This window comes from Poecilia reticulata, chromosome 8 (assembly GCF_904066995.2).
Source record: "Poecilia reticulata chromosome 8, P_reticulata-male-v2, whole genome shotgun sequence".
NCBI lineage: Eukaryota > Metazoa > Chordata > Actinopteri > Cyprinodontiformes > Poeciliidae > Poecilia > Poecilia reticulata.
In genome coordinates this window covers 1,278,738-1,302,555 of record NC_088837.1, presented here as the reverse complement: position 1 = coordinate 1,302,555, position 23,818 = coordinate 1,278,738, and the positions used below count along the sequence as shown (strand labels likewise).

General features: G+C 40.4%; 2 protein-coding genes across 3 annotated transcripts; both read left to right on the top strand.

Moving 5' to 3' along the window:
* The first annotated feature begins 60 nt into the window (after window positions 1-60).
* On the top strand, window positions 61-15,661 carry gspt1l (G1 to S phase transition 1, like). 2 transcript variants are annotated; one of them, XM_008415032.3, is made up of 14 exons: window positions 61-519; window positions 2,589-2,633; window positions 5,005-5,250; window positions 5,468-5,501; window positions 5,573-5,650; window positions 6,421-6,601; window positions 6,766-6,920; window positions 8,719-8,859; window positions 8,944-9,037; window positions 9,148-9,228; window positions 10,784-10,957; window positions 12,022-12,111; window positions 12,198-12,366; window positions 15,023-15,661. In XM_008415032.3, the coding sequence occupies exons 1-14, from the start codon at window positions 327-329 to the stop codon at window positions 15,073-15,075; spliced, it is 1,734 nt and encodes a 577-aa protein (XP_008413254.1). In that variant the 5' UTR covers window positions 61-326; the 3' UTR covers window positions 15,076-15,661. The 2 variants fall into 2 exon arrangements, with proteins under 2 accessions (XP_008413254.1, XP_008413255.1); XM_008415033.3 differs by lacking the exon at window positions 2,589-2,633 and having other exon boundaries at window positions 62-519.
* Window positions 15,662-17,012: 1,351 nt separating this feature from the next.
* Window positions 17,013-23,225, top strand: LOC103468155 (transmembrane protein 238). Its single transcript, XM_008415034.3, has 2 exons — window positions 17,013-18,540; window positions 21,586-23,225. The coding sequence occupies exon 1, from the start codon at window positions 18,011-18,013 to the stop codon at window positions 18,527-18,529; it is 519 nt and encodes a 172-aa protein (XP_008413256.1). The 5' UTR covers window positions 17,013-18,010; the 3' UTR covers window positions 18,530-18,540; window positions 21,586-23,225.
* The last annotated feature ends 593 nt before the right edge of the window (window positions 23,226-23,818 follow it).

Genomic DNA, 23,818 nt, shown 5'->3' with positions numbered 1-23,818 from the left:
TTTTAACTGTCTTCCGAACTGAATGTAGTGTGTGCTCATAGGACTTCGAGTCCCAGAGTTCTTCGCGCTGAGCACGTCGACTGAAGGAACGCTGCAGCTCACGCGGACTGTCTCTGGGAGTGCTGAGTCTAGCCTGTTCTGAGGCGTCCGGACCGACAGAGCGACTGCTTTACTTCATGTGAACTGGGGACAACATCGCGCACGCACTACAGGGACGGTCCTCACAGCTCAGCGGGACACTGCTAACATTGGGTTGAAGGTGGACACCCACGCGGACCAAGAACTGCGTAGCTCCAATCTTACTTGGTCAAAATCTAAGACCCACGATGGACCCGAGAGACACTGCCCCTGATTCCTGGGAACAAGAGGATGATGTGGAGGCCACAGTCGACGGACAGCTTGAAGCGGCATTCACAACCCTCAATGTGAACGCTAAGCCGTTCGTACCCAATGTGAACGCAGCTGAATTTGTTCCACCTTTTGCCATGAGAGCGCCCACAGAGAACGTCGATGCTGCTGGTAAGTTCACCACAGTCACGTTGGCGTTAGCCGTTCTAGCTAACTGCTAACTGTAGCCTGTAGCTTAGCGAGTGTTCAGACACGCGTCGGTTGGAGGGCGAAAAAGCAGCTACATGCTTTCCCGTGACGTGTTTTGTGGTCCACTTTGCGCCATGAACCTTTCATTTGTGATTATCTAGCTGTTGTTAAACACAGACACAGTTTGAGGACACCTGAACTTTACCGGCACTTGCGTTTTCACCCAACTGGCGGTAAACTGCTAGCTTGTTCGCTAGCTGGTGTGTTACCTACTTAGCGACTGTCATTCTGCGTGGGTCAAAGGCCGTGAAACTGACAAATTCTAAACATTACTTGGGAAAAGATGTGAGGTGCTGACATGTTTGTTACCGTGTAGCTCCGTGTTTTAAGCAGACACTCTGCTACTTGGACAGAAATTGGCGTATCCACTCCGTCTTTTATGTGACGTGGATTTTCTGACGCATTTGTTGGTCAAGAGTGGAATAAAACCTAAAACATGCGAGAACTGCGTGAAGGCAGTCCGGAGACAGGACAGCAGTTGTCATTGGAAACTAGTTCTATAACTGAAACTCAGTGTGAGTTTTAAAAACTGGATTCGGCTGCTGGTCACTTCCTATCTTTGTCGGGGTTTTTTCCGTTTAGTAACATTTTCTGCTACGAAATTGAGCCGTTTGCCAATGAGGGTGGCTGGTGTTCATAGGGCTCATGCCTTATTTGTGGCTCTTATTGACAACCAGTGATTTAAAGTAATCCTCAACGAGTCACATAGCTGTGAGGGAATGTTGTGTGAGTAAACATCTGTCTGGACTGGAGTTACTGTGTTCTGATCTGGTACTTTTCACAAGACCCAAACAGCAGTCACAGCCCAAACTGTGTCCAACAGTCTTCAGAAAAAAAGAATTATTAAATTGAAATCTGGATGAGAAAATTTCATCAGTTTTATTTTTATATCAGAACACTATACAGAAATATAGAGTTGTGTGTCATCTCCAACTTTGATTAGGTTTCAGACTAAAATATCTTTTTCTTCAATTAGTCAAATCTAAGAACTCCACCACGTACGCTCCATAAATGCAACCATTAACATAAGAACATTTACTTAGACGTTCATATTTAACTTTAATAGAAATCAGACAACGCTCATGGACAAGCTTGGATGCACAAATTAGGATTAACCTGGGATTCCTTCATTTTCTGTTTAAATCCAGAATTACAACTTCCAACAGGACCCTGCAGTGCATCTTTTATTTTATGTTGGTTGAGTGTTTAGAATAAAAAATTATAATTTTGGTGAAGTGAGCAGATCAGACACCAAAGAAAACTGGAAACTGGTATCTGCCAGAAAAAGCCTGATTATGCTTCTCTGTTCCAAGTTCCTGTGTACAGGTAGGAAGGAAAGAAGATGATTCCAGCTTGAGTCTCCCCTTTCTGAATTCATACCCATATTTCTACACAAATTCCCCATTTCAATCCTTTCCTACTTCAGTTTTATGTCGTCTTGTACTTGCTGTGTATCAGTTTATTTCCTCAAGAATAATTTTTCTTGTTTATATGTAATTATTTAAAGGCGTGGTATGACTCCAGTTAACATTTATTTTAATTCTGACAACCTGCCATTTAGGACAGGTTGTTTTTATGAAATTGACAAGTGTCTCCTGATCAAACCAGAGTAACGGTGAGGGACTCTGGTTTGTTGGGCATTTCTGAAGTAGCATTTAGTTGCACTAAGCCCAGTAGCTCCTGGAAACAGGCCGTCCTCCTGGCAGGTATGAGCTATTAAAAGGTGCAGTAGCAGGCATGTTGTGGGAGGGCTCCTTTTTTTTTTTTTCACCCAGAAGTGTTTGGTATAGAATGACCTGACCGGTTCTGACCTGTGGACACGGGACAGACCAGTTCTGTGTGGAGTCATTAGTGAGCTGCTTCCAAAACACAAATTAAAGGTTCAGGTATTTATTTGGCCCCACTCATTACAAAGCTTTGTTTCTGAAAAAAAGCAGGATAAATGGACTACCTTGAAAAAATCCAAACATTACCTTTTTTTCCCCCTGCAGTTGTGAATGATAAAATCTCCACCATGGACGTGTCACAAAGCAGCGGTACGTATAACGCTCTTGCCAGGCTGGCTTCTGTGTGCTCCATGTTGTTGTTGCATTCCTTATTGTTGTGACATGAGCCGACTCACACTGAAAGCACAGCAGCAATGCGGCCTACAGCGGCACACAGAACTGCATTCACTATAAATACGTTCCTGGTGGTCCTCATCTGGCCCACAAGCCGTCTGTTTCTGGACTCCTGGCCGACTACCTGCTCTCTGCAGTTTATGGTCAGTCCAGATCCTGATCCAGAAAACATGATGGATATCGATCCGTTCTGGATTTTCAAGGTCTAAAGAACAACCATTCTAACTTTGGTTTAGCTAGAATGCGCTAAAGACGTGTCAACGATCTGTTAATAGGCTGTTAACTATTGGCAGACAGCTGAACGCATCAGCCAAAACAGCTTTTAGAAAACAAAGAAGTTGGCGGCCTGCTGAGTTTGGGTAAACATGACATGCTGCACGTTCACCAGTAAAATAAGGTGAACAATGAAAATCGATGTTCTGATGATGTTAAACTTCCGCGTTCTTAGCGCCACCTACAAGAGGAGCGCAGCAGATGATGCATGGGGCAAGGGAGAGTGTTCTGTCAGACTGCTGATTTAGACCTGATTTATTTATTCTCTGTCTGACCAGCACAAGACCAATGTGCCTAATAAGGGGAAGTAATATGTAAAATTAACTTTTTTCAGTTTTACATCAGGTTAACTTATTCACTCATCAAAAACATAACTGTAGTGTTGCCTTGATTCTTTCATGCATATTTGAGGAATGCTTTAATCTCTGTGGTATTTTGAAGAGACCTTTCCTCAACAACAAAAACTCAAAGGAGCTTTTTTACAAGAAGCCTTTCATTTTTAAGTTCCTGGCTTCTGTGAATCCCGTTAGAATTGAACTACCACCTCTTTTTTGGCCTTTTGTATTCCTTAAACTAAATGTTATTTTTTTCCACAAGTTTCATGATTAAGTATGTAAATTTATAAGATTTTATTTCCTTATGTTTATTGCTTTGCATGAAAAAAAATGTCGTTCATATCACCAGTTCTACAAACAAACTGAGAAGAAAAGACAAAATGTTGATTATTTAAAAACAACCTAGTGTTTGAAAAGAATAAGTAAAATAACCACCATGCACACAACAGTTGAAAGGGTAGTGTGCTTTGGATTGCTGTACAACTGAAAACAGAGTCTTGCAGTAGATTAACATCAGCTTGTGTGTGTTGTGTGTCTTGCTCTGTCACATCCAGTGGGAGTGTTTCATTATCACCTTAAACACACGTGGCCGGATTTCAACGGGAAATAACAGTAAATGATAAACAGCTGAGTGTTATGCTGGTCAGTCTTCTATGTCATAGTTGGACTTTAATCATACAAAATATGACTAAATCATATTTTGAATTTGCATCAAACACAGCAATGAAAAGATACACAGCTTTTACAGCCGTGGACCTTTTAATTTCCATGGCAACCTTTCAGCCGTGCAAAACTGGGTGAACCTAACACTGCCTTCGAGACGCAGCTCCTCCTCTGAGCTGCAGTTTCCAACCTCACAGACCAGCCCTCCTCTGCAAGTCCTAGACTCAGCTCCTTCAGACTAGCCAGCAGCAATTGGCAAACACCTGGTGGAATTGAGTATCTGCTGAGTTCATTATGAGCTACTTCTCAGTGAAATGCTGGTAAAATCATTGTTAAAGGGTTAATAGAGGAGCCATGCTGTGATGACTTCCTGAAGATGGAGTTTCAGAAAGAGCAGGAGTTTTAAAAGAGACAGATGCCCAATTTCAAGTCATTAAATTTCAAAGTCAGATTTTTTAAGTCATATATGACATATACAGCATTTTTATAAAAACTGAAGGTAACATACTTAATTGTGCTATAAAATGGCACAGTGTGGCTGGAAAATACATGATACTGCCCATTTAAAGATATGCAATTCTGTAGTACTGGTATGTAAATTCTGTCATAACTTTGTTAGGATAGAAAAACCTAGAAATGTCAACATCTCATCTCTTGAAGCAGAACCATCCTGTTCTGGGTTTGTTGGATTTCAGTTAAATATGTTACTATGAACTTACAAATGTTATTACATATATTGACTAAAATTAGTTTGTAGTTTCTCATTCAGTCAACTTCATCTGTTATTATTTATACTCATTCAGCGATGTGTCTCAGAGGTGTCTGTGTTTACGTGAGTCACTGAACATCATGTTTGAAGAAATCTGTGCCACAGTCTGACCTAGCTGTTTTTATTCCAGATCAGGTTCATGCCGGTTCAGCTGCTGTCTCCCGAAAGTTTAAATTTAGTCACAATTAGCAAGTATTTGATAGTTGACCTTTTGAGTCTGACTCGGTGGTGTTCTGTGCTTGTAAAGTGCCTGTGGAGAACGGTGATGCGGAGATGACGTCGGAGGAACCATGGGACCAAAAAGACGACGAAGCCACCGAAGAGGAACCGGGAGGTGGGGACCGGGGCCCGGGGGACTCGGCCTCGCCGGAGGATCTGGCTCCAGAGATGATGGAGGAGGAGGAGGAGGTGGTGTTAGTGCCAAAGGTTCCAGCCGTACAGCCAGATGCCCCCAAGAAGGAACACATCAATGTGGTGTTCATCGGACACGTAGGTCAGTACTGAGACCCACTGGTTCTATTTTATTTGTGGAAAACATTGTTTAAGAAACAGTTAATATAAAAAGTATTCACACTGCTTCACTTCTTCCATGTTATGTGCCAGTGTTATTCCAAATTGTAACTAATCTCTTTCCCCACAATTCTTTCACATAAATACCCATGATAATGTGGACTTTTATTCAAGAGTCTAAAGTTTGATTCTGTTTCCAGATGCTGGAAAATCCACCATTGGAGGACAAATCATGTAAGTAGTGTTCTGTATTGCAGGTGAAGTGTTGTAGGAGGATTAGTTGTAACCTCCCCGTCTTTCTGCAGGTATCTAACAGGCATGGTGGACAAGAGGACCTTAGAGAAGTACGAGAGGGAAGCCAAGGAGAAGAACAGAGAAACCTGGTGAGTGGGCCGCTTTAGCTGCTCCGTCATGACAAACTAGCTCTATTTCCATTCTTTGTCCGTACTCTTTGCCAACCTTTTGTAATTGTGGTGTTTCCATTAAATTAGAAATTAAATTAAATTCACTTGTGAATAAGTTTCTTCATGTGATAATTAAAAATAATTTCAGTAATTAATGTAAACGAATGAGATATATTCATTATTCAGCCATGGTACGAGCTCTCATCATCTATCAGCCAATCAGAGGAGACATTGGGGACACTGGGGAAATAGTGATTTTACATTAGTTATGGATTCAACACGTCGGAACGATATAACTTTTTATGACCTGTGTTGCTGTGGGAGCTCTGGTGAAGCCATTGTCTGAAAAATACAAAAACAACCAATCATCCTCCTACCACTTTCTGTTGTCTTTTTTGTCATTTTCTTCAGTAGTCACATCTGGTTGTTCATTACATGACTGATGATGTAAAAAGGGTTGAGTTGCAGTTTTGTGAAATCTATTTCGCTACGGCTGGAAAAACCCACCTGATCCTGGCTCAAAAACTTTTTATGGAAAAATATGAGTTTTTTTTCTAAACTGGTGTGTTTCCATTAACGTTCATTTTTGCAAATTCAGTGTGCTCAATTTTATGGTTAATGGAAATGAGTTATTCGTGTTTGATCCACTGCCTGGTGTGTTTTTATGAGGGCATATGTAGGTCATGGTGAAGATGTTGTAAAGAGCAGTCTTTTGACGGTCAGTGACGGTCTGTGCTCTCCGTCTTCAGGTATCTGTCCTGGGCTTTGGACACCAATCAAGAGGAGCGGGACAAGGGGAAGACTGTGGAGGTGGGCCGAGCGTACTTTGAGACAGACAAAAAGCACTTTACTATCCTAGACGCTCCAGGCCACAAAAGCTTTGTGCCGAACATGATTGGAGGCGCGTCCCAGGCTGACCTGGCTGTTCTGGTGAGTAACTCACAACTGACCCACTGTTGGGCTCCACCACACACAGACATGCTAAGGACTGAATAACCTCCAAACTCAACTGCTAGTTTATGTTGAATATGAATGGGAGAGCTTCCCTGAATAGAGTTCCCCTGTGTAGCTGACACCGCTAACTGCTCCCACAGGTGATCTCTGCCAGGAAAGGTGAGTTTGAGACGGGTTTTGAGAAGGGTGGACAGACCCGGGAGCACGCCATGCTGGCTAAGACGGCCGGTGTCAAGCACCTGATAGTCTTGGTCAACAAGATGGATGACCCTACAGTCAACTGGAGTCTGGAGAGGTGGGTACAGGAAAAACGGGAGGGTTCACTGTAAGCCTGCCGCAATTAATTAATTACTCGAATGATTATTTAAAATGCGTTCAGTGATTTCCATTTTGATCTTTTTTGAAGAGCAATTTTGTTTAGATTTGCTAATTCATTTTATTTATGGTTTCAGTTGTGTGGTTGTTTTTTTCTTTTGATTTAATGTTTTTGGTTGTTTTTATTTTGGGCAATTAAAAGATCTTCCAGTTGCAATGTGGAGTGTTTTGTGCAAAATTAGTCTTTCAAAGGGTGATCTTCTATTATTATACTACTTGAAAATGGTCTCAAAACGACAATATTGTCATCTATTGTAATAATTTTTGGGGACAACTCATTGTCCAGCAGAAATTATTTTGACAGGCCTAGTTCAGTGTTGATAACAGAGATGGTTAATGATTCATGCTCTGCTGTTTCACTGTTCTAATTGTAGTCCTCTGTGATTACTCTGAATGTTTGTTTGAATTCTAAATTTGTCCAGGTCTCACAGTACTCTGCCAAATAAAACAGATCAGATGACAGTTATCAGCTCTGCTGCCATGTTACCAGCTGCTAGCACACTGTGGTGGCCTCAGGTCTGTCTGCAGGGAGTCTCCATGTTTCTCTGGGTACTCTGTCTTCCTCCTGAGTTCCAAAACAAGCATGAGTCATCCTAAAGTTGCCCAGAGGGGTGTGTGTGTTTTCACATGGTACTTTGTCCTGTTTTTTGTTGTTGTCCTGCGATGACCTGGTGACATGTCCAGGGTGAACCCCATTTCTCACCCAGCAATATGCTGAAGATGGGCTCCAATCCCCCCACAGCTCTGCAAGGATAAGTGGGTGTAGGGATGCTCATGTGGGAATTTAATGGCATTGTTACCCCAGCAACCTGCTAATGAAGAAACATAATTGCATTTTACTCTTTGATTCCAAGTTGTTGGAGCGTTTCAGCCATTTGGATTCAAATCAGAAACCAAATTAAACCCCAGCGTCCTTCATCCAGATGACCTGAGACCGACCAAGTCCAGACTGGTGAACAATGTTAGCTTGAAGGCCCCAGCTCCATCTGCAGTCCTTTAAATGAACAAGGTGTTGACTGTAGAGGCAGATGGAGACGTGTTGACTTGTCAATCCTGGGTTAACTGGGGGAAGATGCTGCAGCAGCTGATGTTTACATGGCTGAGCCTGAGATGATGGCGTCATCTGTCATTTCCACCTCATAAATAAAATCTGGCTCTCCCCACTCGGCTCCTTCAAACTAGCAAACGGCAAATATCAAACAGTGGGCAGAACTGCACACCTGCTAAGCTCATTACAAAAGCTACTTTTCAATCCAACACTCCAAGGAACAGCTGGCTGTAAATGTCATAATAGAGAAGCATTGTTGTGATGACTTCCTGAAGGTGGGGTGCTAGAAAGAGCAGGAGCTTCTTAAAGTCCAATTTCAAAATGTCAATTCATGAATTCAAATTTCTTAAGTTATGTTTGATACCTACAGTATTTTTATAACTGAAGCTGTCATAGTTACTTGATAGTGCCATTTTATAGCACAATGTGGCTGGAAAATACATAATGCTGCCTCTATAAGCTACTCATTCTTATCTAAAGTTATTGAAATTGTAGATGTTTTCTTTAATTTCTGTATATGTACAGTGATGTTGGGACTAAAGAATGGAATGCAGCACATTTCTAACCTTCTCTGATTGAGATGGATACTTTTCCTCTTCACCCTCATATTTCCAACACCAAGCGTTTATTCAGGTGAACCTATGTGCTGCTTTGTTTCCTGGGCTGCTAGGTATGAAGAGTGCAAAGAGAAATTAGTGCCATTCTTGAAGAAAGTGGGCTTCAACCCGAAGAAAGACATCCACTTCATGCCGTGTTCTGGGCTGACCGGAGCCAACCTGAAGGAGGCGACTGACATGTGCCCCTGGTATATGTAAGTCTGTTGGCTTCCTCACAGTCAGGACAACCCAAGATCATTGCCTCGTCCTTCTCCAACTGCTTTTATTTGAATTTCCAGAGGTTTGCCCTTCATCCCACACTTGGACAGTTTGCCAAATTTCAACAGATCTAGTGATGGACCAGTCAGATTGCCCATTGTAGACAAATACAAGGTGAGAACATCTGTTTGTTTTTTAATGCATGTTGTATGAAAACTGCTTCCTGAAACATGGAACAAATTGTGTTGTTGTAATGGATTGAAAATGTGTTGCTCTCTCACCAGGACATGGGGACCGTGGTTCTGGGAAAGCTGGAGTCTGGCTCCATCAGTAAAGCACAACAGCTAGTCATGATGCCCAACAGGGTAAGACATCCAATCAGATACAGACCTGCCCTGAATCAGGGCTACCAGGGCAACCGGCGGCCCACTGGGTTTTTGTTTTAAAGCATGTTTTGTTGTCAGGAAATGTAAAATATTACTGGATGTTACAGGAAGACATTGACAATACTTAAACATACAACTATGGTGTTAAAAAGAACAAATAAAAAAATACAATTAAAATGACTATCATTTTTTTTCACATTTGTAAAATCCCAAGAAGTAATCAGCCACTGCCCATACTACTTAGGGCTGGCCGCTGCACTGCGCATCTCTACTGTATACCATGGACAAACAGGGAGATTTAATTTATGAGGCACTAGTAGAGGCCAAGAATTATTGGTGTATGAAAAACAATTTAAAATAAAATAAAAAATTCCACGCTTATCCTGATGGAGAGGCAAGTAAAACCTGGTAGGCTGCCAGACTCATAATACACTGGGGGAAATCTTTCTGCAGAGTTTCAACTGTTTCATTTAAGGTTTTTGTGGCTCTATTGGTTTTTATTCATTAGCACCTGGACAGAGAGGAAGACGTGTTCAGGAGTCAGTCTGGGATCCTCTGTAGCCTCTGTGGTGCGCCTGATTCAACACAGCCACAATCTGGGATTATTTTGTATTTCTCAGCAAACTTAACAACTAATGCTGATTCCATTTTCTGATCACAGTTTCCCATGAGCAATACTGGTTCAGATTGGGAGAGGTGATGTCACACTGTGTGCAGGAGCAGCTGCTGTCAAACAGAGTCAAAATGTTTAACTATAAACATCAGTCTCTGTTCCCTGAACAACATGGACCCTTAAGGCCTCCTACATATTTCAGCAGAAGTTCTGAAATCAGTTCTCAATGTTGATGCGTGACAAAAATTGCGTCATTTTGTTTGTGGAGACATCTGCCTGCCGAACTCTACAGGCCAGGGTCAAACTGTTTCAACAGAACTCTGTGTGAAGTGCTGTCTTACTGGTTAGAGGTTTGTTTATGCTAATGCAGAAAGACACTGGGACAGCAATGTTAACATTTCTCTTCAGCTAGTCTCTTTCACTACCTGGTTTTTGTATGTAGGACATCTGATGCAATGAGGAACTATGCATTTGCACGGTTCTTCACTCTATAATAGATCTGTTAAACATAGTTCTTTTCTATGTACATAGTTCTAGCATCTATAAATGAAAACCAAATAATTGAAGCATCAAGTCACTGACTTACAGGAATTCTTCAGGGTGATCAAAGGGTGAACATGCATATGGTGACAAAAAGTGCTCACTGATTCTAGATCAGTTCTTCTCCACACAGCACAGAGGAACAGCCTCTGCCTTCCCTGCAGAAGCCGCTAGTCTCTGCATGATGTTTCTGCATCTTGTTTTTCTGCCACCATAATTAGTTTTAAGGTCAAAATGATGAGAGGTGTTGATTTCTGATACGAGTTACATCAGGAGGGAATGATTACGGTTTTTTCCCCATTTCGCCCACTTTGTGTTTTAGGCCTCAAAACATTTCTCATTACTGTTGCATCTCTGATTTGAGTGTCTGTGTTCCTGCAGCATGTGGTGGAGGTATTGAGTCTGCTATCGGATGACGTGGAGACGGACGATGCAGGACCTGGTGAAAACCTCAAGCTGCGACTGAAGGGAATCGAGGAGGAGGAGATCCTGCCGGGATTTATTCTGTGCAACTCTGACAGTCTCTGTCATTCAGGACGCACCTTCGACGCCCAGGTGAGTCCACCCGGCACAGCTCCTCTAGTGCAAGAAAAGTGAGATGTGTTAGATCTAACAAAAACAAATTTACAGCACCTTAATTGTGAAATAAAATTATTTCAGTCCATAATCTTGTTAAGGGTCCGTAATCCAGGCCTGGGGAAAAAAAAGGTCCTAAATGGTTTTTAGCTGAACAAAGTCAGTTTAGCTGTATGTATCTGTATCTGTATTCAATTGGTGCAATTTCATTTAAACGTTTAAGCCCAGCTTGTACATTATTAAAAATACATAAAAAATGCAAATAAACAATTGATTCTTTCCATTAATTTTTTTTAAATGAGAAAATAAATTTTTTATTTATCTATTTTTGGTCATGAGAGGATGGGGGATATTTTTATTTGTGTTACAAGAATATGGCATCATTTATCTAGGCAACATTACACAGGATGTTTGTCTTCAAACATCCTGCACAACAAATTAGTGCAAAATAACTGGATAAGAGAACGAGTAACAGCAACAAAGATAAACCAAAATAAAAAAAGCTGATGGAGAAAAACATTAAAATGGACACATTCAGAAGAAAAACAAAACACCTCATCGAATGGTGTCAAAACAAAAACAATGAAATTATCTCACATATGTGGGTTAGGATATATATGTTTTTGGTTAAAATGTATTAACTGCATTCCTTTATTCAGTGTAGGGCTGATTTTCTGAAAATTAATTTTCTTGGATTAACCAATAATAACTGGACAGCAAAGGGCGATAAATAGTTTTTTTTTTCTTCTTCTTTTTTTAACTAAAGCTAAAACAGCCAGTTAGTAGTTCTGGCTAAAACTTTTTTTTTTAATCTAAAATGCTAAATGATAATTATGATCAGTCACGAGGACTTTGACAATTTTAAAAAACATTTTTTTGAACGGATATTTTTTTGAGTCTATGCTCCTGTTAACGATTAATTATTGAATTAACTGACAATTATTTCAATAGGTGATTAATTGTTTCTGCCCTAAAATTAATCATAACCACACCAAACTTTAGATGAAATTACTTGAACGTAGTGTGTACCATTTTCTCCACAGATCGTCATCATTGAACACAAATCCATCATCTGTCCAGGTTACAACGCAGTCCTTCACATTCACACATGCATTGAAGAAGTGCAACTCACGGTAAGCTCCAGAGTGGGATCGATTTGCTGCTGGTATGGATCTGTATCGGAACCTGAACTCTCTGCTGACGTCTGCCTCCTGTGCAGGCCTTAATCTGTCTAGTGGACAAGAAGACGGGAGACAAGAGTAAGACGCGGCCCCGGTTCGTCAAACAGGACCAGGTCTGCATCGCCCGTCTGCGTACAGCTGGGACCATTTGCCTCGAGACTTTTAAAGACTTTCCTCAGATGGGACGGTTCACCTTACGGGATGAAGGTAGGCCTGATACTCTGAGGTAACATCCAGCTATAAGCAGGATGGAGGTGCAGGGAAAAATCCACTCCATAAACTATGATGGCACATAGTTCTCATGTGACGTCACAACTTCTGTGAACTTTGTAACCGACAGCCATCTTGGCAGGCAGTTGCCTGCAATAAATCCACAAGCTTAGAACTAGATCTCACTTTGTTCCTATCTAATTTATAAACGTTATGAGTAGAGGTGTGCCGATTGATCGGTCACCGATCATAGTCGGCCGATTTTCGTGAAAAAATGCGTGATCGGCGATCAGCGGTCATTGGCTCTTGTTGCCGATACCGATCACCTGCATCTCATTTCGCAGCCTGTCTGTGCAGCTGGTCTCCTCTTTCCTTCACACTGCGCAAACGCGCAACAACAAATCCTAAGAGATGTGGAACTATAACGCACTGAGTGAATGGGGAAGTTTGTGTGTTGCGGTGGAAAATTTGGCTACAACGGAGCCTGCGACGGAGTTTGGCTACATCGAGGCTCACTGGCGTAAAAAAGACATATGGAGGATCAGATAGCAGGTAAAGCAGCGCACAGCTACAAACACTCACCCGGATTAGCATGACGGTCAGAAAGCTAAACAAATAACCCGCAAAATTATTTAAGTCTTCGAGCTGCGATGTAAGACGCTGGTTCTGCTCTCGCTGTTGAACCGCTGCTACGCGCTACAGGTAGTAATATTTCACAGACGGAGCGCCGCTTCTGCTCCACCTGGTAGTGACTCTCACACCGAACCTCTGCTTAAAGCTGCAGCATCTAACCTAAAAAATACATTTTACATACGTATTAAAACTTTCGCTGTCCTAACATGAGACGGATGATCTCTAAAAAAAATAATCGATCTCCTCCCTGCTATGCATAATTACTTCGCTCAGTCAGAAACAGCCACTCAGAACTAGCAGTAATCAGCTAGCCGCCATGCTATCAGGAAGTTTTCATTCAGTAACTCTGGATTGTTTATTATAATGGATCCTGTATTTGCCTTTGAAGTTTTATACTTGAATTTTTTTGGCAATGTTGAGGTTTTATTTTGGCTCTTTGCATTATTTAGCCTCTTCAGAGCCTTCATATGTTATCAGACTCTTAAAGATAGTATTACTGATAGCAGTACAATTTGCAGAATGCCTGTTTTGTTTAGTTTTCTTCTTGGAAAAAATTATTAAAAACAAGTTTTTGTCTAAATTAAGGTGAATTCATGGTTCCTTTTTCCACATAATGTAACCGGTAGTGTTTATGGTAAAAAAATTATAATTATGTGATCGGGATCGGTGATCGGCCCTCATGGGTGATCGGTATCGGCAGGAAAAAACCTGATCGGCACATCTCTAGTTATAAGTAAATTACAACTATTACACGATTATTTTGTGTAATACGAAGAAAAATACCAGTGACATTTACTGTAGTACTTACTGCTGAATTAGCAAAATTAGCTTAGCTAATGTAGCTTTTATCTGCAATGCTCAGACAGATATGAAGTCTTTATCTGTTACTATTTGAACTCACTATGCAAATTCATTTAAACATTGATTGTATGCATCCATAGATTTCAGGCTGTGGGCCTCCATCCTGTACACTCTCTTCATGTTCACCAAGTAGTGAACTGTGTCACAGTGTGAGGTCAGAGGCATCTTTTCCACATGTTCTGACATGTTTTCCTTCTCCATCTCATATGGGTGGAAACCCAACAGCAGCCATTTTGTTCATGTATCTTTCTCTTACACATTCCACAAAGTGTCCACAATTTATTTATTTTTTTGATCTGGAAACCATGGGTCTGCTATGCATTGCTCTGCACTTGGCTACAAATATGATCACTTCCAGTTCAGACTTGTGGGAACCATGTGTTCTAAATTGATTCAAAAGAGATTTTATGATGCAATTAAGTTGTATGTGTTTGCCAGTCCTGTTTGGGAGTATGCTGCATGTTGCATTGTTTTGAATAATTCTTCTTTTTTTTCTTTCTTTTCTTTTTTTATTTATTTTTTTTTTTTTAGAAAAAGCCAGGCAGCTAAACAAACCTAATACTGGTCATTTAAGTTGCCAAATTTTATTCACAAACCTGTTTTTGTTTAAATGTAGACCAATGAAATTTGATCCAGTTTTGACTGGGTTCATTAGTTGAAATGATTTCATGATAGCAGCAGTCACACAGGAACCATGAAATAAATGCACAGCAAAATAATTCTATTTTTAAATGGGCATTTTTATTTAAATTAATATAAAAATGTAGCTTTAATCAGTTCATGGGACATTTAATTGCCTATTTCATAACAGTTAACTATTGGTGCATTTAATAATTTTGTTATGTATATGTAATTATTTAGAGGTAAATTAAATGAATGATTTTAATAATTTTGATACATTTAATTTCCTATTGGGAGATTAACACATGGTATATTTATTAAATGTTGTCATCCCTCTCCTTCCATACAGTATGAAACCTTAAAGAATAGATTTAAATAAATCTCCATTTGTTTAAGCTCTTTTGTCAGTAAAATAAATTAAACAGAATCTCTAAAACGTTTGAATAGAAAAAATTCAAATGGGAGCGGACTCTGAAGCCTGAAAGATCGACGTGTGTAAAGCTGGAAGTTGATGCAGGTTTTGTTGTGCTGTTGCCAGGTAAGACCATCGCCATCGGTAAGGTTCTGAAGCTGGTGGCTGAGCGGGACTGAAGCGGGCCGAGCGCTCGGGAGTCTTGGTGAGAAGGATCTGGCAGAATTCGCTCACATACTGCCTCTTCTGTCTTCAGCGGTGAAAGCACCTCCCCGTCACGCCCCCTTTGTGCGTGTTGAAGATCAGCTTTGGAAAAATCAACTCGTGAAAAAGCAACCTGTTTTTAAACAAAAGACAACGAATGATTACCACAGGAGTCAGCTTTCTCATATTGAGAGCTCTGTTATGCCATTCAGGGTTAGCCCCTTCCAACTCTCCCATTCCTATTACATTACATGTTTTTTGTTTTGTTTTTCTTTCTTTTTGAGTTTTTATTTTTCTTGCTGTCATAGATGACTCAGATGGCAGAACATTTATCCATAAACAGATGCGGACCAGGATTTTGCAAATGATTTTCAAATGCAAATGAAATTCTTGGACAGAACTCGACCATTTGAAAGCAGAAGTGTGTCTTGGTTGTATGTTTTCCCTTTGCTTTTACCCAGTTTTGGTTTCTCATGAGACGTTCTGGCAGTGTGCTTGAGCGTTGATCAAATGTTATTAAAGCATCCAACTGTTCCAATAAAACATTAATTGGGAAAACAAGGTGTGTTTGTCAGAACTCACTTTGCCAGCCTGATTTCCGCCTTTTTCCCCAGATCAACATCCTGGAGAGCTAAAGGAGCTGAAAGCGCCGACTGGTTCAAGAAGAGAGCCTTTCATTTAAACGTTTCAATATTCATTGACTAGTGTTAACCCTTTTATGTGTACGATGAAGAATTCTGGCCATACTAAGAAAATTTAAAGAAATGATTACCAGAATAAAGTCGCATAAGAATAAATTTGACATCAGAACTTGTACAAGAATATTTGACTTTATTCTCGTAAGTCTTTCCGTATTTTGATTTTGTCCTACTTAGAATTTTATGTAATTTTATGGCTTTATTCCTGTATTTTTATTCGTTTTAGAATACGGCCATACTACTTTGTATACGTTAAGGAGTTGCTGCAACAGACTTTTTTTTTTTTTGTCGGTGTTTATTTTATGCAACATCACCCTTATACTGCCACCTACAGGTGCAGATGGGATTGTCAGCAAGTCATTCTGGTCACTGGGAGCATCCTGTCAGTTATTCAGCCAATAAATTGGAATAAAATTGAAAGTTAATTTTTTTAGTGTCTTGTCACTATTAAAACACAGATTAGTCCCATCAGAATACATATTCTAATTCACTGTGTGACCATATGCATTGGCATTAGTTGGCAAATATTTACATTTTTCCACTTTGTCTAAAAGAGCAAATAAAGGACGAATCATGTGTAATATTAGAAAATGGACAAATGTTTTTTATGTCCAAATTTTAATGTCCGTCAGATCTTGTAGAGAACGCTGACGTTGCAGAATCTTCCATTAAAAGAAATGCTGATTGTATTTCTGTATAAACTGGCTGCAGCGTTCAGAGACGGAAATGTCCAGCTTTCCTGGGTGATGGAAACAGTGACGGGTCTGACATGTTGGGACAGCAGCCCTACAGGAAGCAGTGGAGGAGGAAACTGAAGAGCTCCTTGCTCCTACTCACTAAATGATTCCATCTGCTAGCCTGCATCATGAACTGACTTCATCCAGCTACGTTAGAACCTGATGGTGAATATTTAACCTTCCGTCTCCAGCTAACCGTGTGACAGATTGAGATCTGGAAGGTTCACATGGAAGCAGTGGACACAGTATGCAAATTCTTTAGATGTTATTTGTCCTTTATCCGTCTGCAGATTTAATATTAAGTGCAAGTTCCAGTGAAAGCGGATCAACAAGCAGCTGTTAAATGATTTGCCATCTGATATCAGTTAAACCACCCAGTTTTGCAAAGTCTAAAAATGGTGTAGAAAGTGACACCTTTCATGTCTTAGAGTATTGGTTCATTTCTAGCTTTTTCCACATTCCACATCTATTAGCATTTTTCTTTTGTTTTAGTCAGGTACCTGACATTCTGCAAACCTGCAAATAAATTCTGTCTCTAATTCTAGTTCTAGTTATTCAGCACAAGCTCCTTTGCTGTAGGAAAGACAGCGGTTGATAACTATTAATGACCTAAAATCCCACAGTGGTTGCTGAAATGGCTTGAATCTGACAAAAATAAAAAGTTGCTGAAAATTAAATCAGTGGAAATCACTGATTCCCACTGATTGTATCTGCTGAAAAGACTAAACACAACTTCACCATAAAGTGACGTTTGATGTTCTGAAGCAATGAAGTGTGGAAAAACACAAGACAATCAGGAAGGTAGCAAATACTTTTTCCTCACATATCCTTCACGTTCCAGCCACAATTGAGCTTAATCAAAGTTAATGACAGGTTGTTAGACCTTCATTACACAAAGCACCACAAGGTGGCTTCGCAATCCTGTGAACTTTGCCCTCCTTCAGTCAATAGTTTGTGGTGTCGATATTTGTAGAAAATGCTATATATAAAAAAATCCTCTAAAGTTTATATATTTGTAACTAAAGTCTCTATTGAAGATTGCTTGAGATTGAAGTCAATTGTTTGAGCCCGTAAAGCTGATTCTGAATAAGCACATAGTTTAAAACTGACCAGAAAAAAAAAACACTAGAAAATATTACTGGCTGTTTTAGAGTTATTTTTTGTGGATATTTAGTGCAATTATTACATTAAACACATCTGATATAATAAAAGCCTGCATTTGTTATTATATCTTTATCATAATCTTCATTATACATTATTGGTTGGTTATTTATTGCATTTTATTTTTTGCCAATGTTATGAAGAGCGGCAGGTTGTTGCTGCCCAGCCTGCCAGAGGAAGGCCGCTACCGGCCAGGTGCCTCAGCAGCAGCAGCCCCTCCTCCTGGGAGCGGAACGCCCCTCCTGTGAGGTGTGTCCGCCTGTGTGCCCCGAGCAGGACAGGTTGTCTCACCTTACAGCCGATGACACCTGAACATGGAGGCCGAGTACCGGGGTCTGGGCCGCTGTGTGTGCAGCTTCTGGCTGGCTGTCGCCTTTGACATCGTGGGCCTGACCGTGCTCCTGCTCGGGGTGTTCGTCAACGTGTTTTTCTATGACCTGCTCATCTACGCGGGCGCCATCGTGATCTTCCTCAGCCTCATCTGGTGGGTGTTCTGGTACTCTGGGAACATCGAGGTGCCTCCGGGGGAGCTGGAGGATGACGTCGGCCTGCTGAAGAAGAAGGGCCAAGCTGGCGGCATCGGCGGGGTAGTGAGGCGGCTCTCCAGCCGCGTCTCCAACGGAATCAGGAACTCTTTCCGCCGAAACGGAGGCCGCGCAAGCCGAGCGCAGAGGTCAGCCGCTGGGACAGCGGAGTCCCAACAGACGGGACAGGTGGCCGTTGCCATGAAGACGGTTGTCCCGCAGGAAAGCCCCCCGCACACTGCAGTGTCCCCCGTTGCTGGCCTGGAAGTAGAGATGCCGCACACAACTATGGAGACTTCACCTACATAACAGGTGGACAGGTGAGGCCCACTTCACCCACAGCAGGTCAAAGTTCAAGATGTACTGCCGCTTTATTGCGGTGAAGATATGTTAACAAGGATTACATTTCTCACAATGAATAGCTTAGTTACAGGCACTATAAAAACATATTTTGTAGAGTAATAAATCAGTTGTAAAAAATGTTGACGTTCTAGTCAAGCATAACTTTCTAAATGTAATGTTCAATAACTGTTATATTCTGACCAGAGGAAGACATTTCACTCCTTCTCCGTTTCTTACCTTTTTATTTTTGGTCTAATTGTTTTGTAGCCTGGTGGTAAAAATTAGAGATGTGCTATATTTTGGTAACAAACCGATACCAAGTACAGGGTTTGCATCGCTGGGGAAAAAAAAAAAATTTTATTCAAGGTACGTTTTTTGTTTTTATTTTGAATTATCTTGTTCTAAACCTCGGATGGAATTTGGACAAGGTTTATAGGTAAGAAAAGGTCATTTTATTTATATAGCACATTTTCAGCAACGAGGCAGTTAAGTGCTTTACATGACTAGAGGAAATACAACAAAACTACAAACCAAAGGAAAGAGCAGAAGAAGAAAAAAGAAAACAAAAAAGTATAACCCCATGTTTAAGAATAAGTAGTTAGTGATTTATAAACTAGTAGCGGTTTCTCTGGATTCTTGTTCTGATAATGTTGATCTAAGGTAATCAGTAGTTTCTCTATAAACTAATAAAAGTTTTTCTGGATTCTAAATCTGTTCTAATTCCTGCTCTGAGTTGAGTGAAATCCTCTGGATATTTTTTCTAACTAATACATTTGATTCTTTTTCTTGTTTGAGTTTACATACATTTAGTATGTAAACTAAATGTTCCTGTTGCTAAGCAGAAAATGAATAGGTTCTTCATTGGTGTTTACAAAATATTTTTATTGATATTAACATGACAAACAGTAACCATAGAAAATAAAATAAAAAATGACAAAGCGCAAAAAAAAATATAATTTGAGATGAAATTGAGAGAACATTTCTTTTCAAATTGAGAGGAATTTAACTCTACCTGCTGACAGGTTAAAGACACATTATACCAAGATAATACTTTGTATAAACATTAATATCATCTTTGGAAGTGTGTACCTTTTGATCCAGTCTTAGCTCAAGACTCTTGACAAGACAAAAGCCATGTTTAGGACTTCCTGAGCAGAGCCATTCGTCCCACCGTCCTGAAGAAACCCCGTCTTTGTTTTGCTTGCTGACACTTTGAGATGTCGCCTGAAACAAGTCTCCTTTGAGCCGAGTTCGACAGCAGACCCAGTGCTTCCGAATTGTCCGTCGCCTGAACTCAAGAAGATTCACTGTGGCTCATCTTCTTTGAATCAAGTCAGACCACTTTGTGACAATAATCCCCACCGGTGGGAGCAGCTGATGCTGGTAGCGTGTGTGACCAGGTTGGGTGAGAGGCTGACCTCGCTGACGGTACTGGCCTCAGTGAGATGGAACTGAAGCCCCTTTCACTCTCTGTCCTTTGGTTCCTGTTTCTTTGAAAGAGAGTTCAGATGACAAAAGGGAGGCTTTCCACACAGAGTCTTTGAAAAGACTGGCAAAGGTTTCAGTGTTCCTGGAGCTTGATAGGTTGAATGAGAAGCTTCTCAATGTTCATTCGCTGTATAAATTACAAAGCTAGGAAATAGATTCCACTCCTGGTCTGATTAAATCTATAACAACTGATCATTCGTTCATCCATTGTCTTCTGCTGAGCCGGGGTCGGGTCACAGGGGCAGCAGCCGTAGTAGAGAGGCTCAGACTTCCCTCTCCAGCAACTTTGGCCAGATCTTCCTATGGAATCCCATGACGTTCCCAGACCAACAGAGGAACATAGTCCCTCCAGCATGTCTTGAGTCTTCCTCTGCATCTTCCTCTGCATCTTCTTCTGGGTCTTCCTCTGGGTCTTCCTTGGCGCCTTCTCCTGGTGGGACGTGCCTGGAACACCCCGCCAGTGGGGCGTCCATCCTAACCAGATGCCTGAGCCACCTCCTGCTCCTCTCAATGTGGAGAAGCAGAGGCTCTGCTCTGAGTCCCTCCTGGTTGACCGAACTTCTCACTCTATGTAACGCATTAGAAGAAGAACATATGGTAGATTGACACGTTGATTATTATTTACATTTTGTCATAAATATGAGGTTGATTATTTTACTGAATGTTTTCTAGTATCATCAAAAAGATTCGTAAATGTTAAATCTTGACATTGAATGATGTATAATTACAGATGTGCCCATCAACAGCAAATACCTTAACGCCTTTTTATGAGTTTCAGAGTATCAGATAAAGGTTAGGTGTATAAGCTTAAATCCACAAATAGGGAAAATCTTGTCATTCTTTTTTTTTCTGTCGAATTTCAGACTATTAGCTCTGTCATATATGTATTTAGTCCTTAGCATAAAAAAAATACCCACTCTGTCAAAATTGAAATTAGAAAGTTATGACTGAAAATCTGAATTTAGATGTTCATTAGATTTTTAAATAAAGGAGAATTGACAGGCTTCAATAACAAACATCAACTGAAATGCATTATCTCCTTGTTATCGGTAGTACAGTGTCCTTTGCTATGTATTCTTCATTCCTCAATTTACACATAAAGTTTGGATACTGTATGTCATTCGACTAGAGTCAGCAGCTCTTTATAGGAAATGTAGGATTCTGGGTTTTTTCCCCCAAACGTCTACTTCATGTTGATCATCCTACCCACTGATCCCTGATCAGCTCTGTGCTCTCTGTGTTTGTGTAAAGCTTTGTTCTCTTTTAGTCAGATGTGGTTTGAATGCGGAACTGAAGGAAACTTCCCTTCGCTTAGAGGCTGTAAAATCTGTTATCGCTGGATAACCATTAACCAGCTGAGAGCTCCCTGGGAGACCAACCCCTAGTTTAAACAATAGCAGCTTCTCCTGAAGCCGGCTCCCAGGCCGGTGTCGATGTTTGATCGAACTCTGAAATCACTTTTTGATTCACCTTATAATCCATCCCAACTGAGTTCAATGTTTAACGGCCGTTTTCTGTTTTTGCCTCCCCTACAGAGACACGCCCACCTCCTCTCAGCATTCACTCTGGAGCCAGCCTGACCTGCAGAACTCAGAGTCTTCAGTTTACTCATGTGGACAACACATTTTATAACTATTTATGTTTTTAGAAAGAAAATATGTTCATATATTTCAAATCAACACCAGCACTACTTAAGATCTTCGTATTGACCTGGGAATGTGTTCTTATCTGAATATCAGCTGAAGTTTTTATGTTTGTTAAAGTTTTCCAGCATGGATATGATCTATGTGTCCTGACTCCCATTTTAAAAACAGATAAAAAAATTATGGGCTAGAACTGATAATGGGATTTTTATTTTGATCAGACTGAAACCTGAGAGTTAAAAAGAAACTAAATGAAAGAAAAAAAAACAATCTCTTTTCTCATGTTGTTTAAAACAAGTGTTGTATTTTATATGAAGTGAATGATGTGCAATGTTGACATTTTTTACTCTTAAATCTGACTCAGATATTTTCTATATTTGTTGGTACTTGATGAACATGTTTATGAAGATGTTTGTGTTGTGTTTGGCGTCACTGACACCTTCAGATGAAAAATACTTTAATAAAAAGACAATGCACTATATTATAAACTATAACAAATCTGAGCTCTGTTGTGGATGGATTACATCATTTTTTCATCGTGTTTATGACACAGAGGGTCTAGTTTTGATAATCAGAGCCTGCAGTTCACCTGCCCATTTGATCTCTACTTTCAGCACATTTTAGAGAATTGCTGCTACTTGTTTAAACTGAGGTGCAGGTTCTAGAATCTAGATCAAATGTTCACAGTAGAGGTTTGACATGGAGCTGTTTTTGTCATGTTGATCTAGTTTGAGTCGAGCTTCAGGTATAAAACATTTGGCCTCAAACCTGAGCCTAGAGTCCTTTGGTATGCTGAGGGATAACCACGCCTTTGGCTGCAGAACAATCAGTCACCACCCTCCACCACCACATTAAAACCGTTGGGATGTTTGTGCTGGATTTGATTATTTTTTGCCAAATGTGCGATTTGGTCAAATCTCTGTACCGTGGTCTCATCCGTCTAAAATACATTTCTCTAGTAGTCTAGAAGCTTCCTCCTTCAAAACAAGCCATAGTAGTTCAGTCCTTTTCTCCTGGTCCTGTCATGAACTTTATCCCTCTTCAGATATTACCTCTAGGGGGCACCGATGACGCACAAAACTGAAGTTCCAAGGGAGTGAGTTTGTCTGTAAATGTTTCTCAAACTGTTTCTCGTTTCTTTATATTTTGACTAATGTAGCACTCCTTTCATCATTATCCCAGCACATCTGTTGTTCTACAAACCATGTTACAGCAGCTTCAGCATATAGCATTCCACTGTGGTTAATGGAGCTGAGACAGAGCTCTTTGAGTTTTTTGTAGACTTTCTAAGCATTTCATGATCTGACCTTGGGATGAACTGGTTTGGATGTCAGCTCAAGAGAAGATGCTGCTGCTCTGAATGTTCTCTCTCCACATAATGATTGAAAAGTCCATATAAGCAGCAAGCTGCCAACACCTAAGTGTTTATCACTTAGCCAAGTGTGTTTGATTAGCAGCACTTCATTATTCTGTGGTTGTATTTTAATTTAAGACACATGATATGTAAAAGTTAATGAACTTTCCTCCTAAAAATATTGTAACTGCTCCTGTTTCCTTACTTCCTATTTTGCACATCTGTTTAAAAACCTGTCCTACTGCCTCATGGACATTAAATTAATGAAAGTGTTCATGGAGTGTTCATGTTACAAATGTATAATTTGGCCTCAATGTATTTTGTCATCACTGGATTCAAGAAAACCTTCAGAAAGCAAATCCACCTGGCCTGGTAAAAAGCAGCCCCTTGTCCTGTTTACTATTTTTCCAGTGTAGTGGCACAGGAAGGCAACGGCCAGGCTAACATCAACATGGTGAACAGGTGGAACTTGTGTACTTATTCCCATCTGTAGCGATAAGCACCAATTGGTAACCTTTGGACCCTAATGATGATACTTTTCCATGTTGCTCCTGACTGCAGATTAAACCTGACATTAGGAGGAGATTTGCCTATAAATCAACCAATAAGAATTCACCCCAGTTTTTCCTCCTCTGTGTTTTTGGATTTCATTCCCAAAGAAAAATCTACTTTCTCATTGGTAACGGTAGTTAAACTTAAGAACACACATGGTGTTTTTATTTGATCGTTTGATTCATTCTCTAAGTGCAACATAAAAATGGGTTGCAATTT

Bases quoted from the DNA above. Each gene is read 5' to 3' on its own strand.
- gspt1l (XM_008415032.3), top strand. From the start codon at position 327: ATGGACCCGAGAGACACTGCCCCTGATTCCTGGGAACAAGAGGATGAT. The intron at 520-2,588 runs GTAAGTTCACCA...TTCCCCCTGCAG, and splicing joins AGAGAACGTCGATGCTGCTG to TTGTGAATGATAAAATCTCC. The intron at 12,367-15,022 runs GTAGGCCTGATA...TGCTGTTGCCAG, and splicing joins GTTCACCTTACGGGATGAAG to GTAAGACCATCGCCATCGGT.
- LOC103468155 (XM_008415034.3), top strand. From the start codon at position 18,011: ATGGAGGCCGAGTACCGGGGTCTGGGCCGCTGTGTGTGCAGCTTCTGG.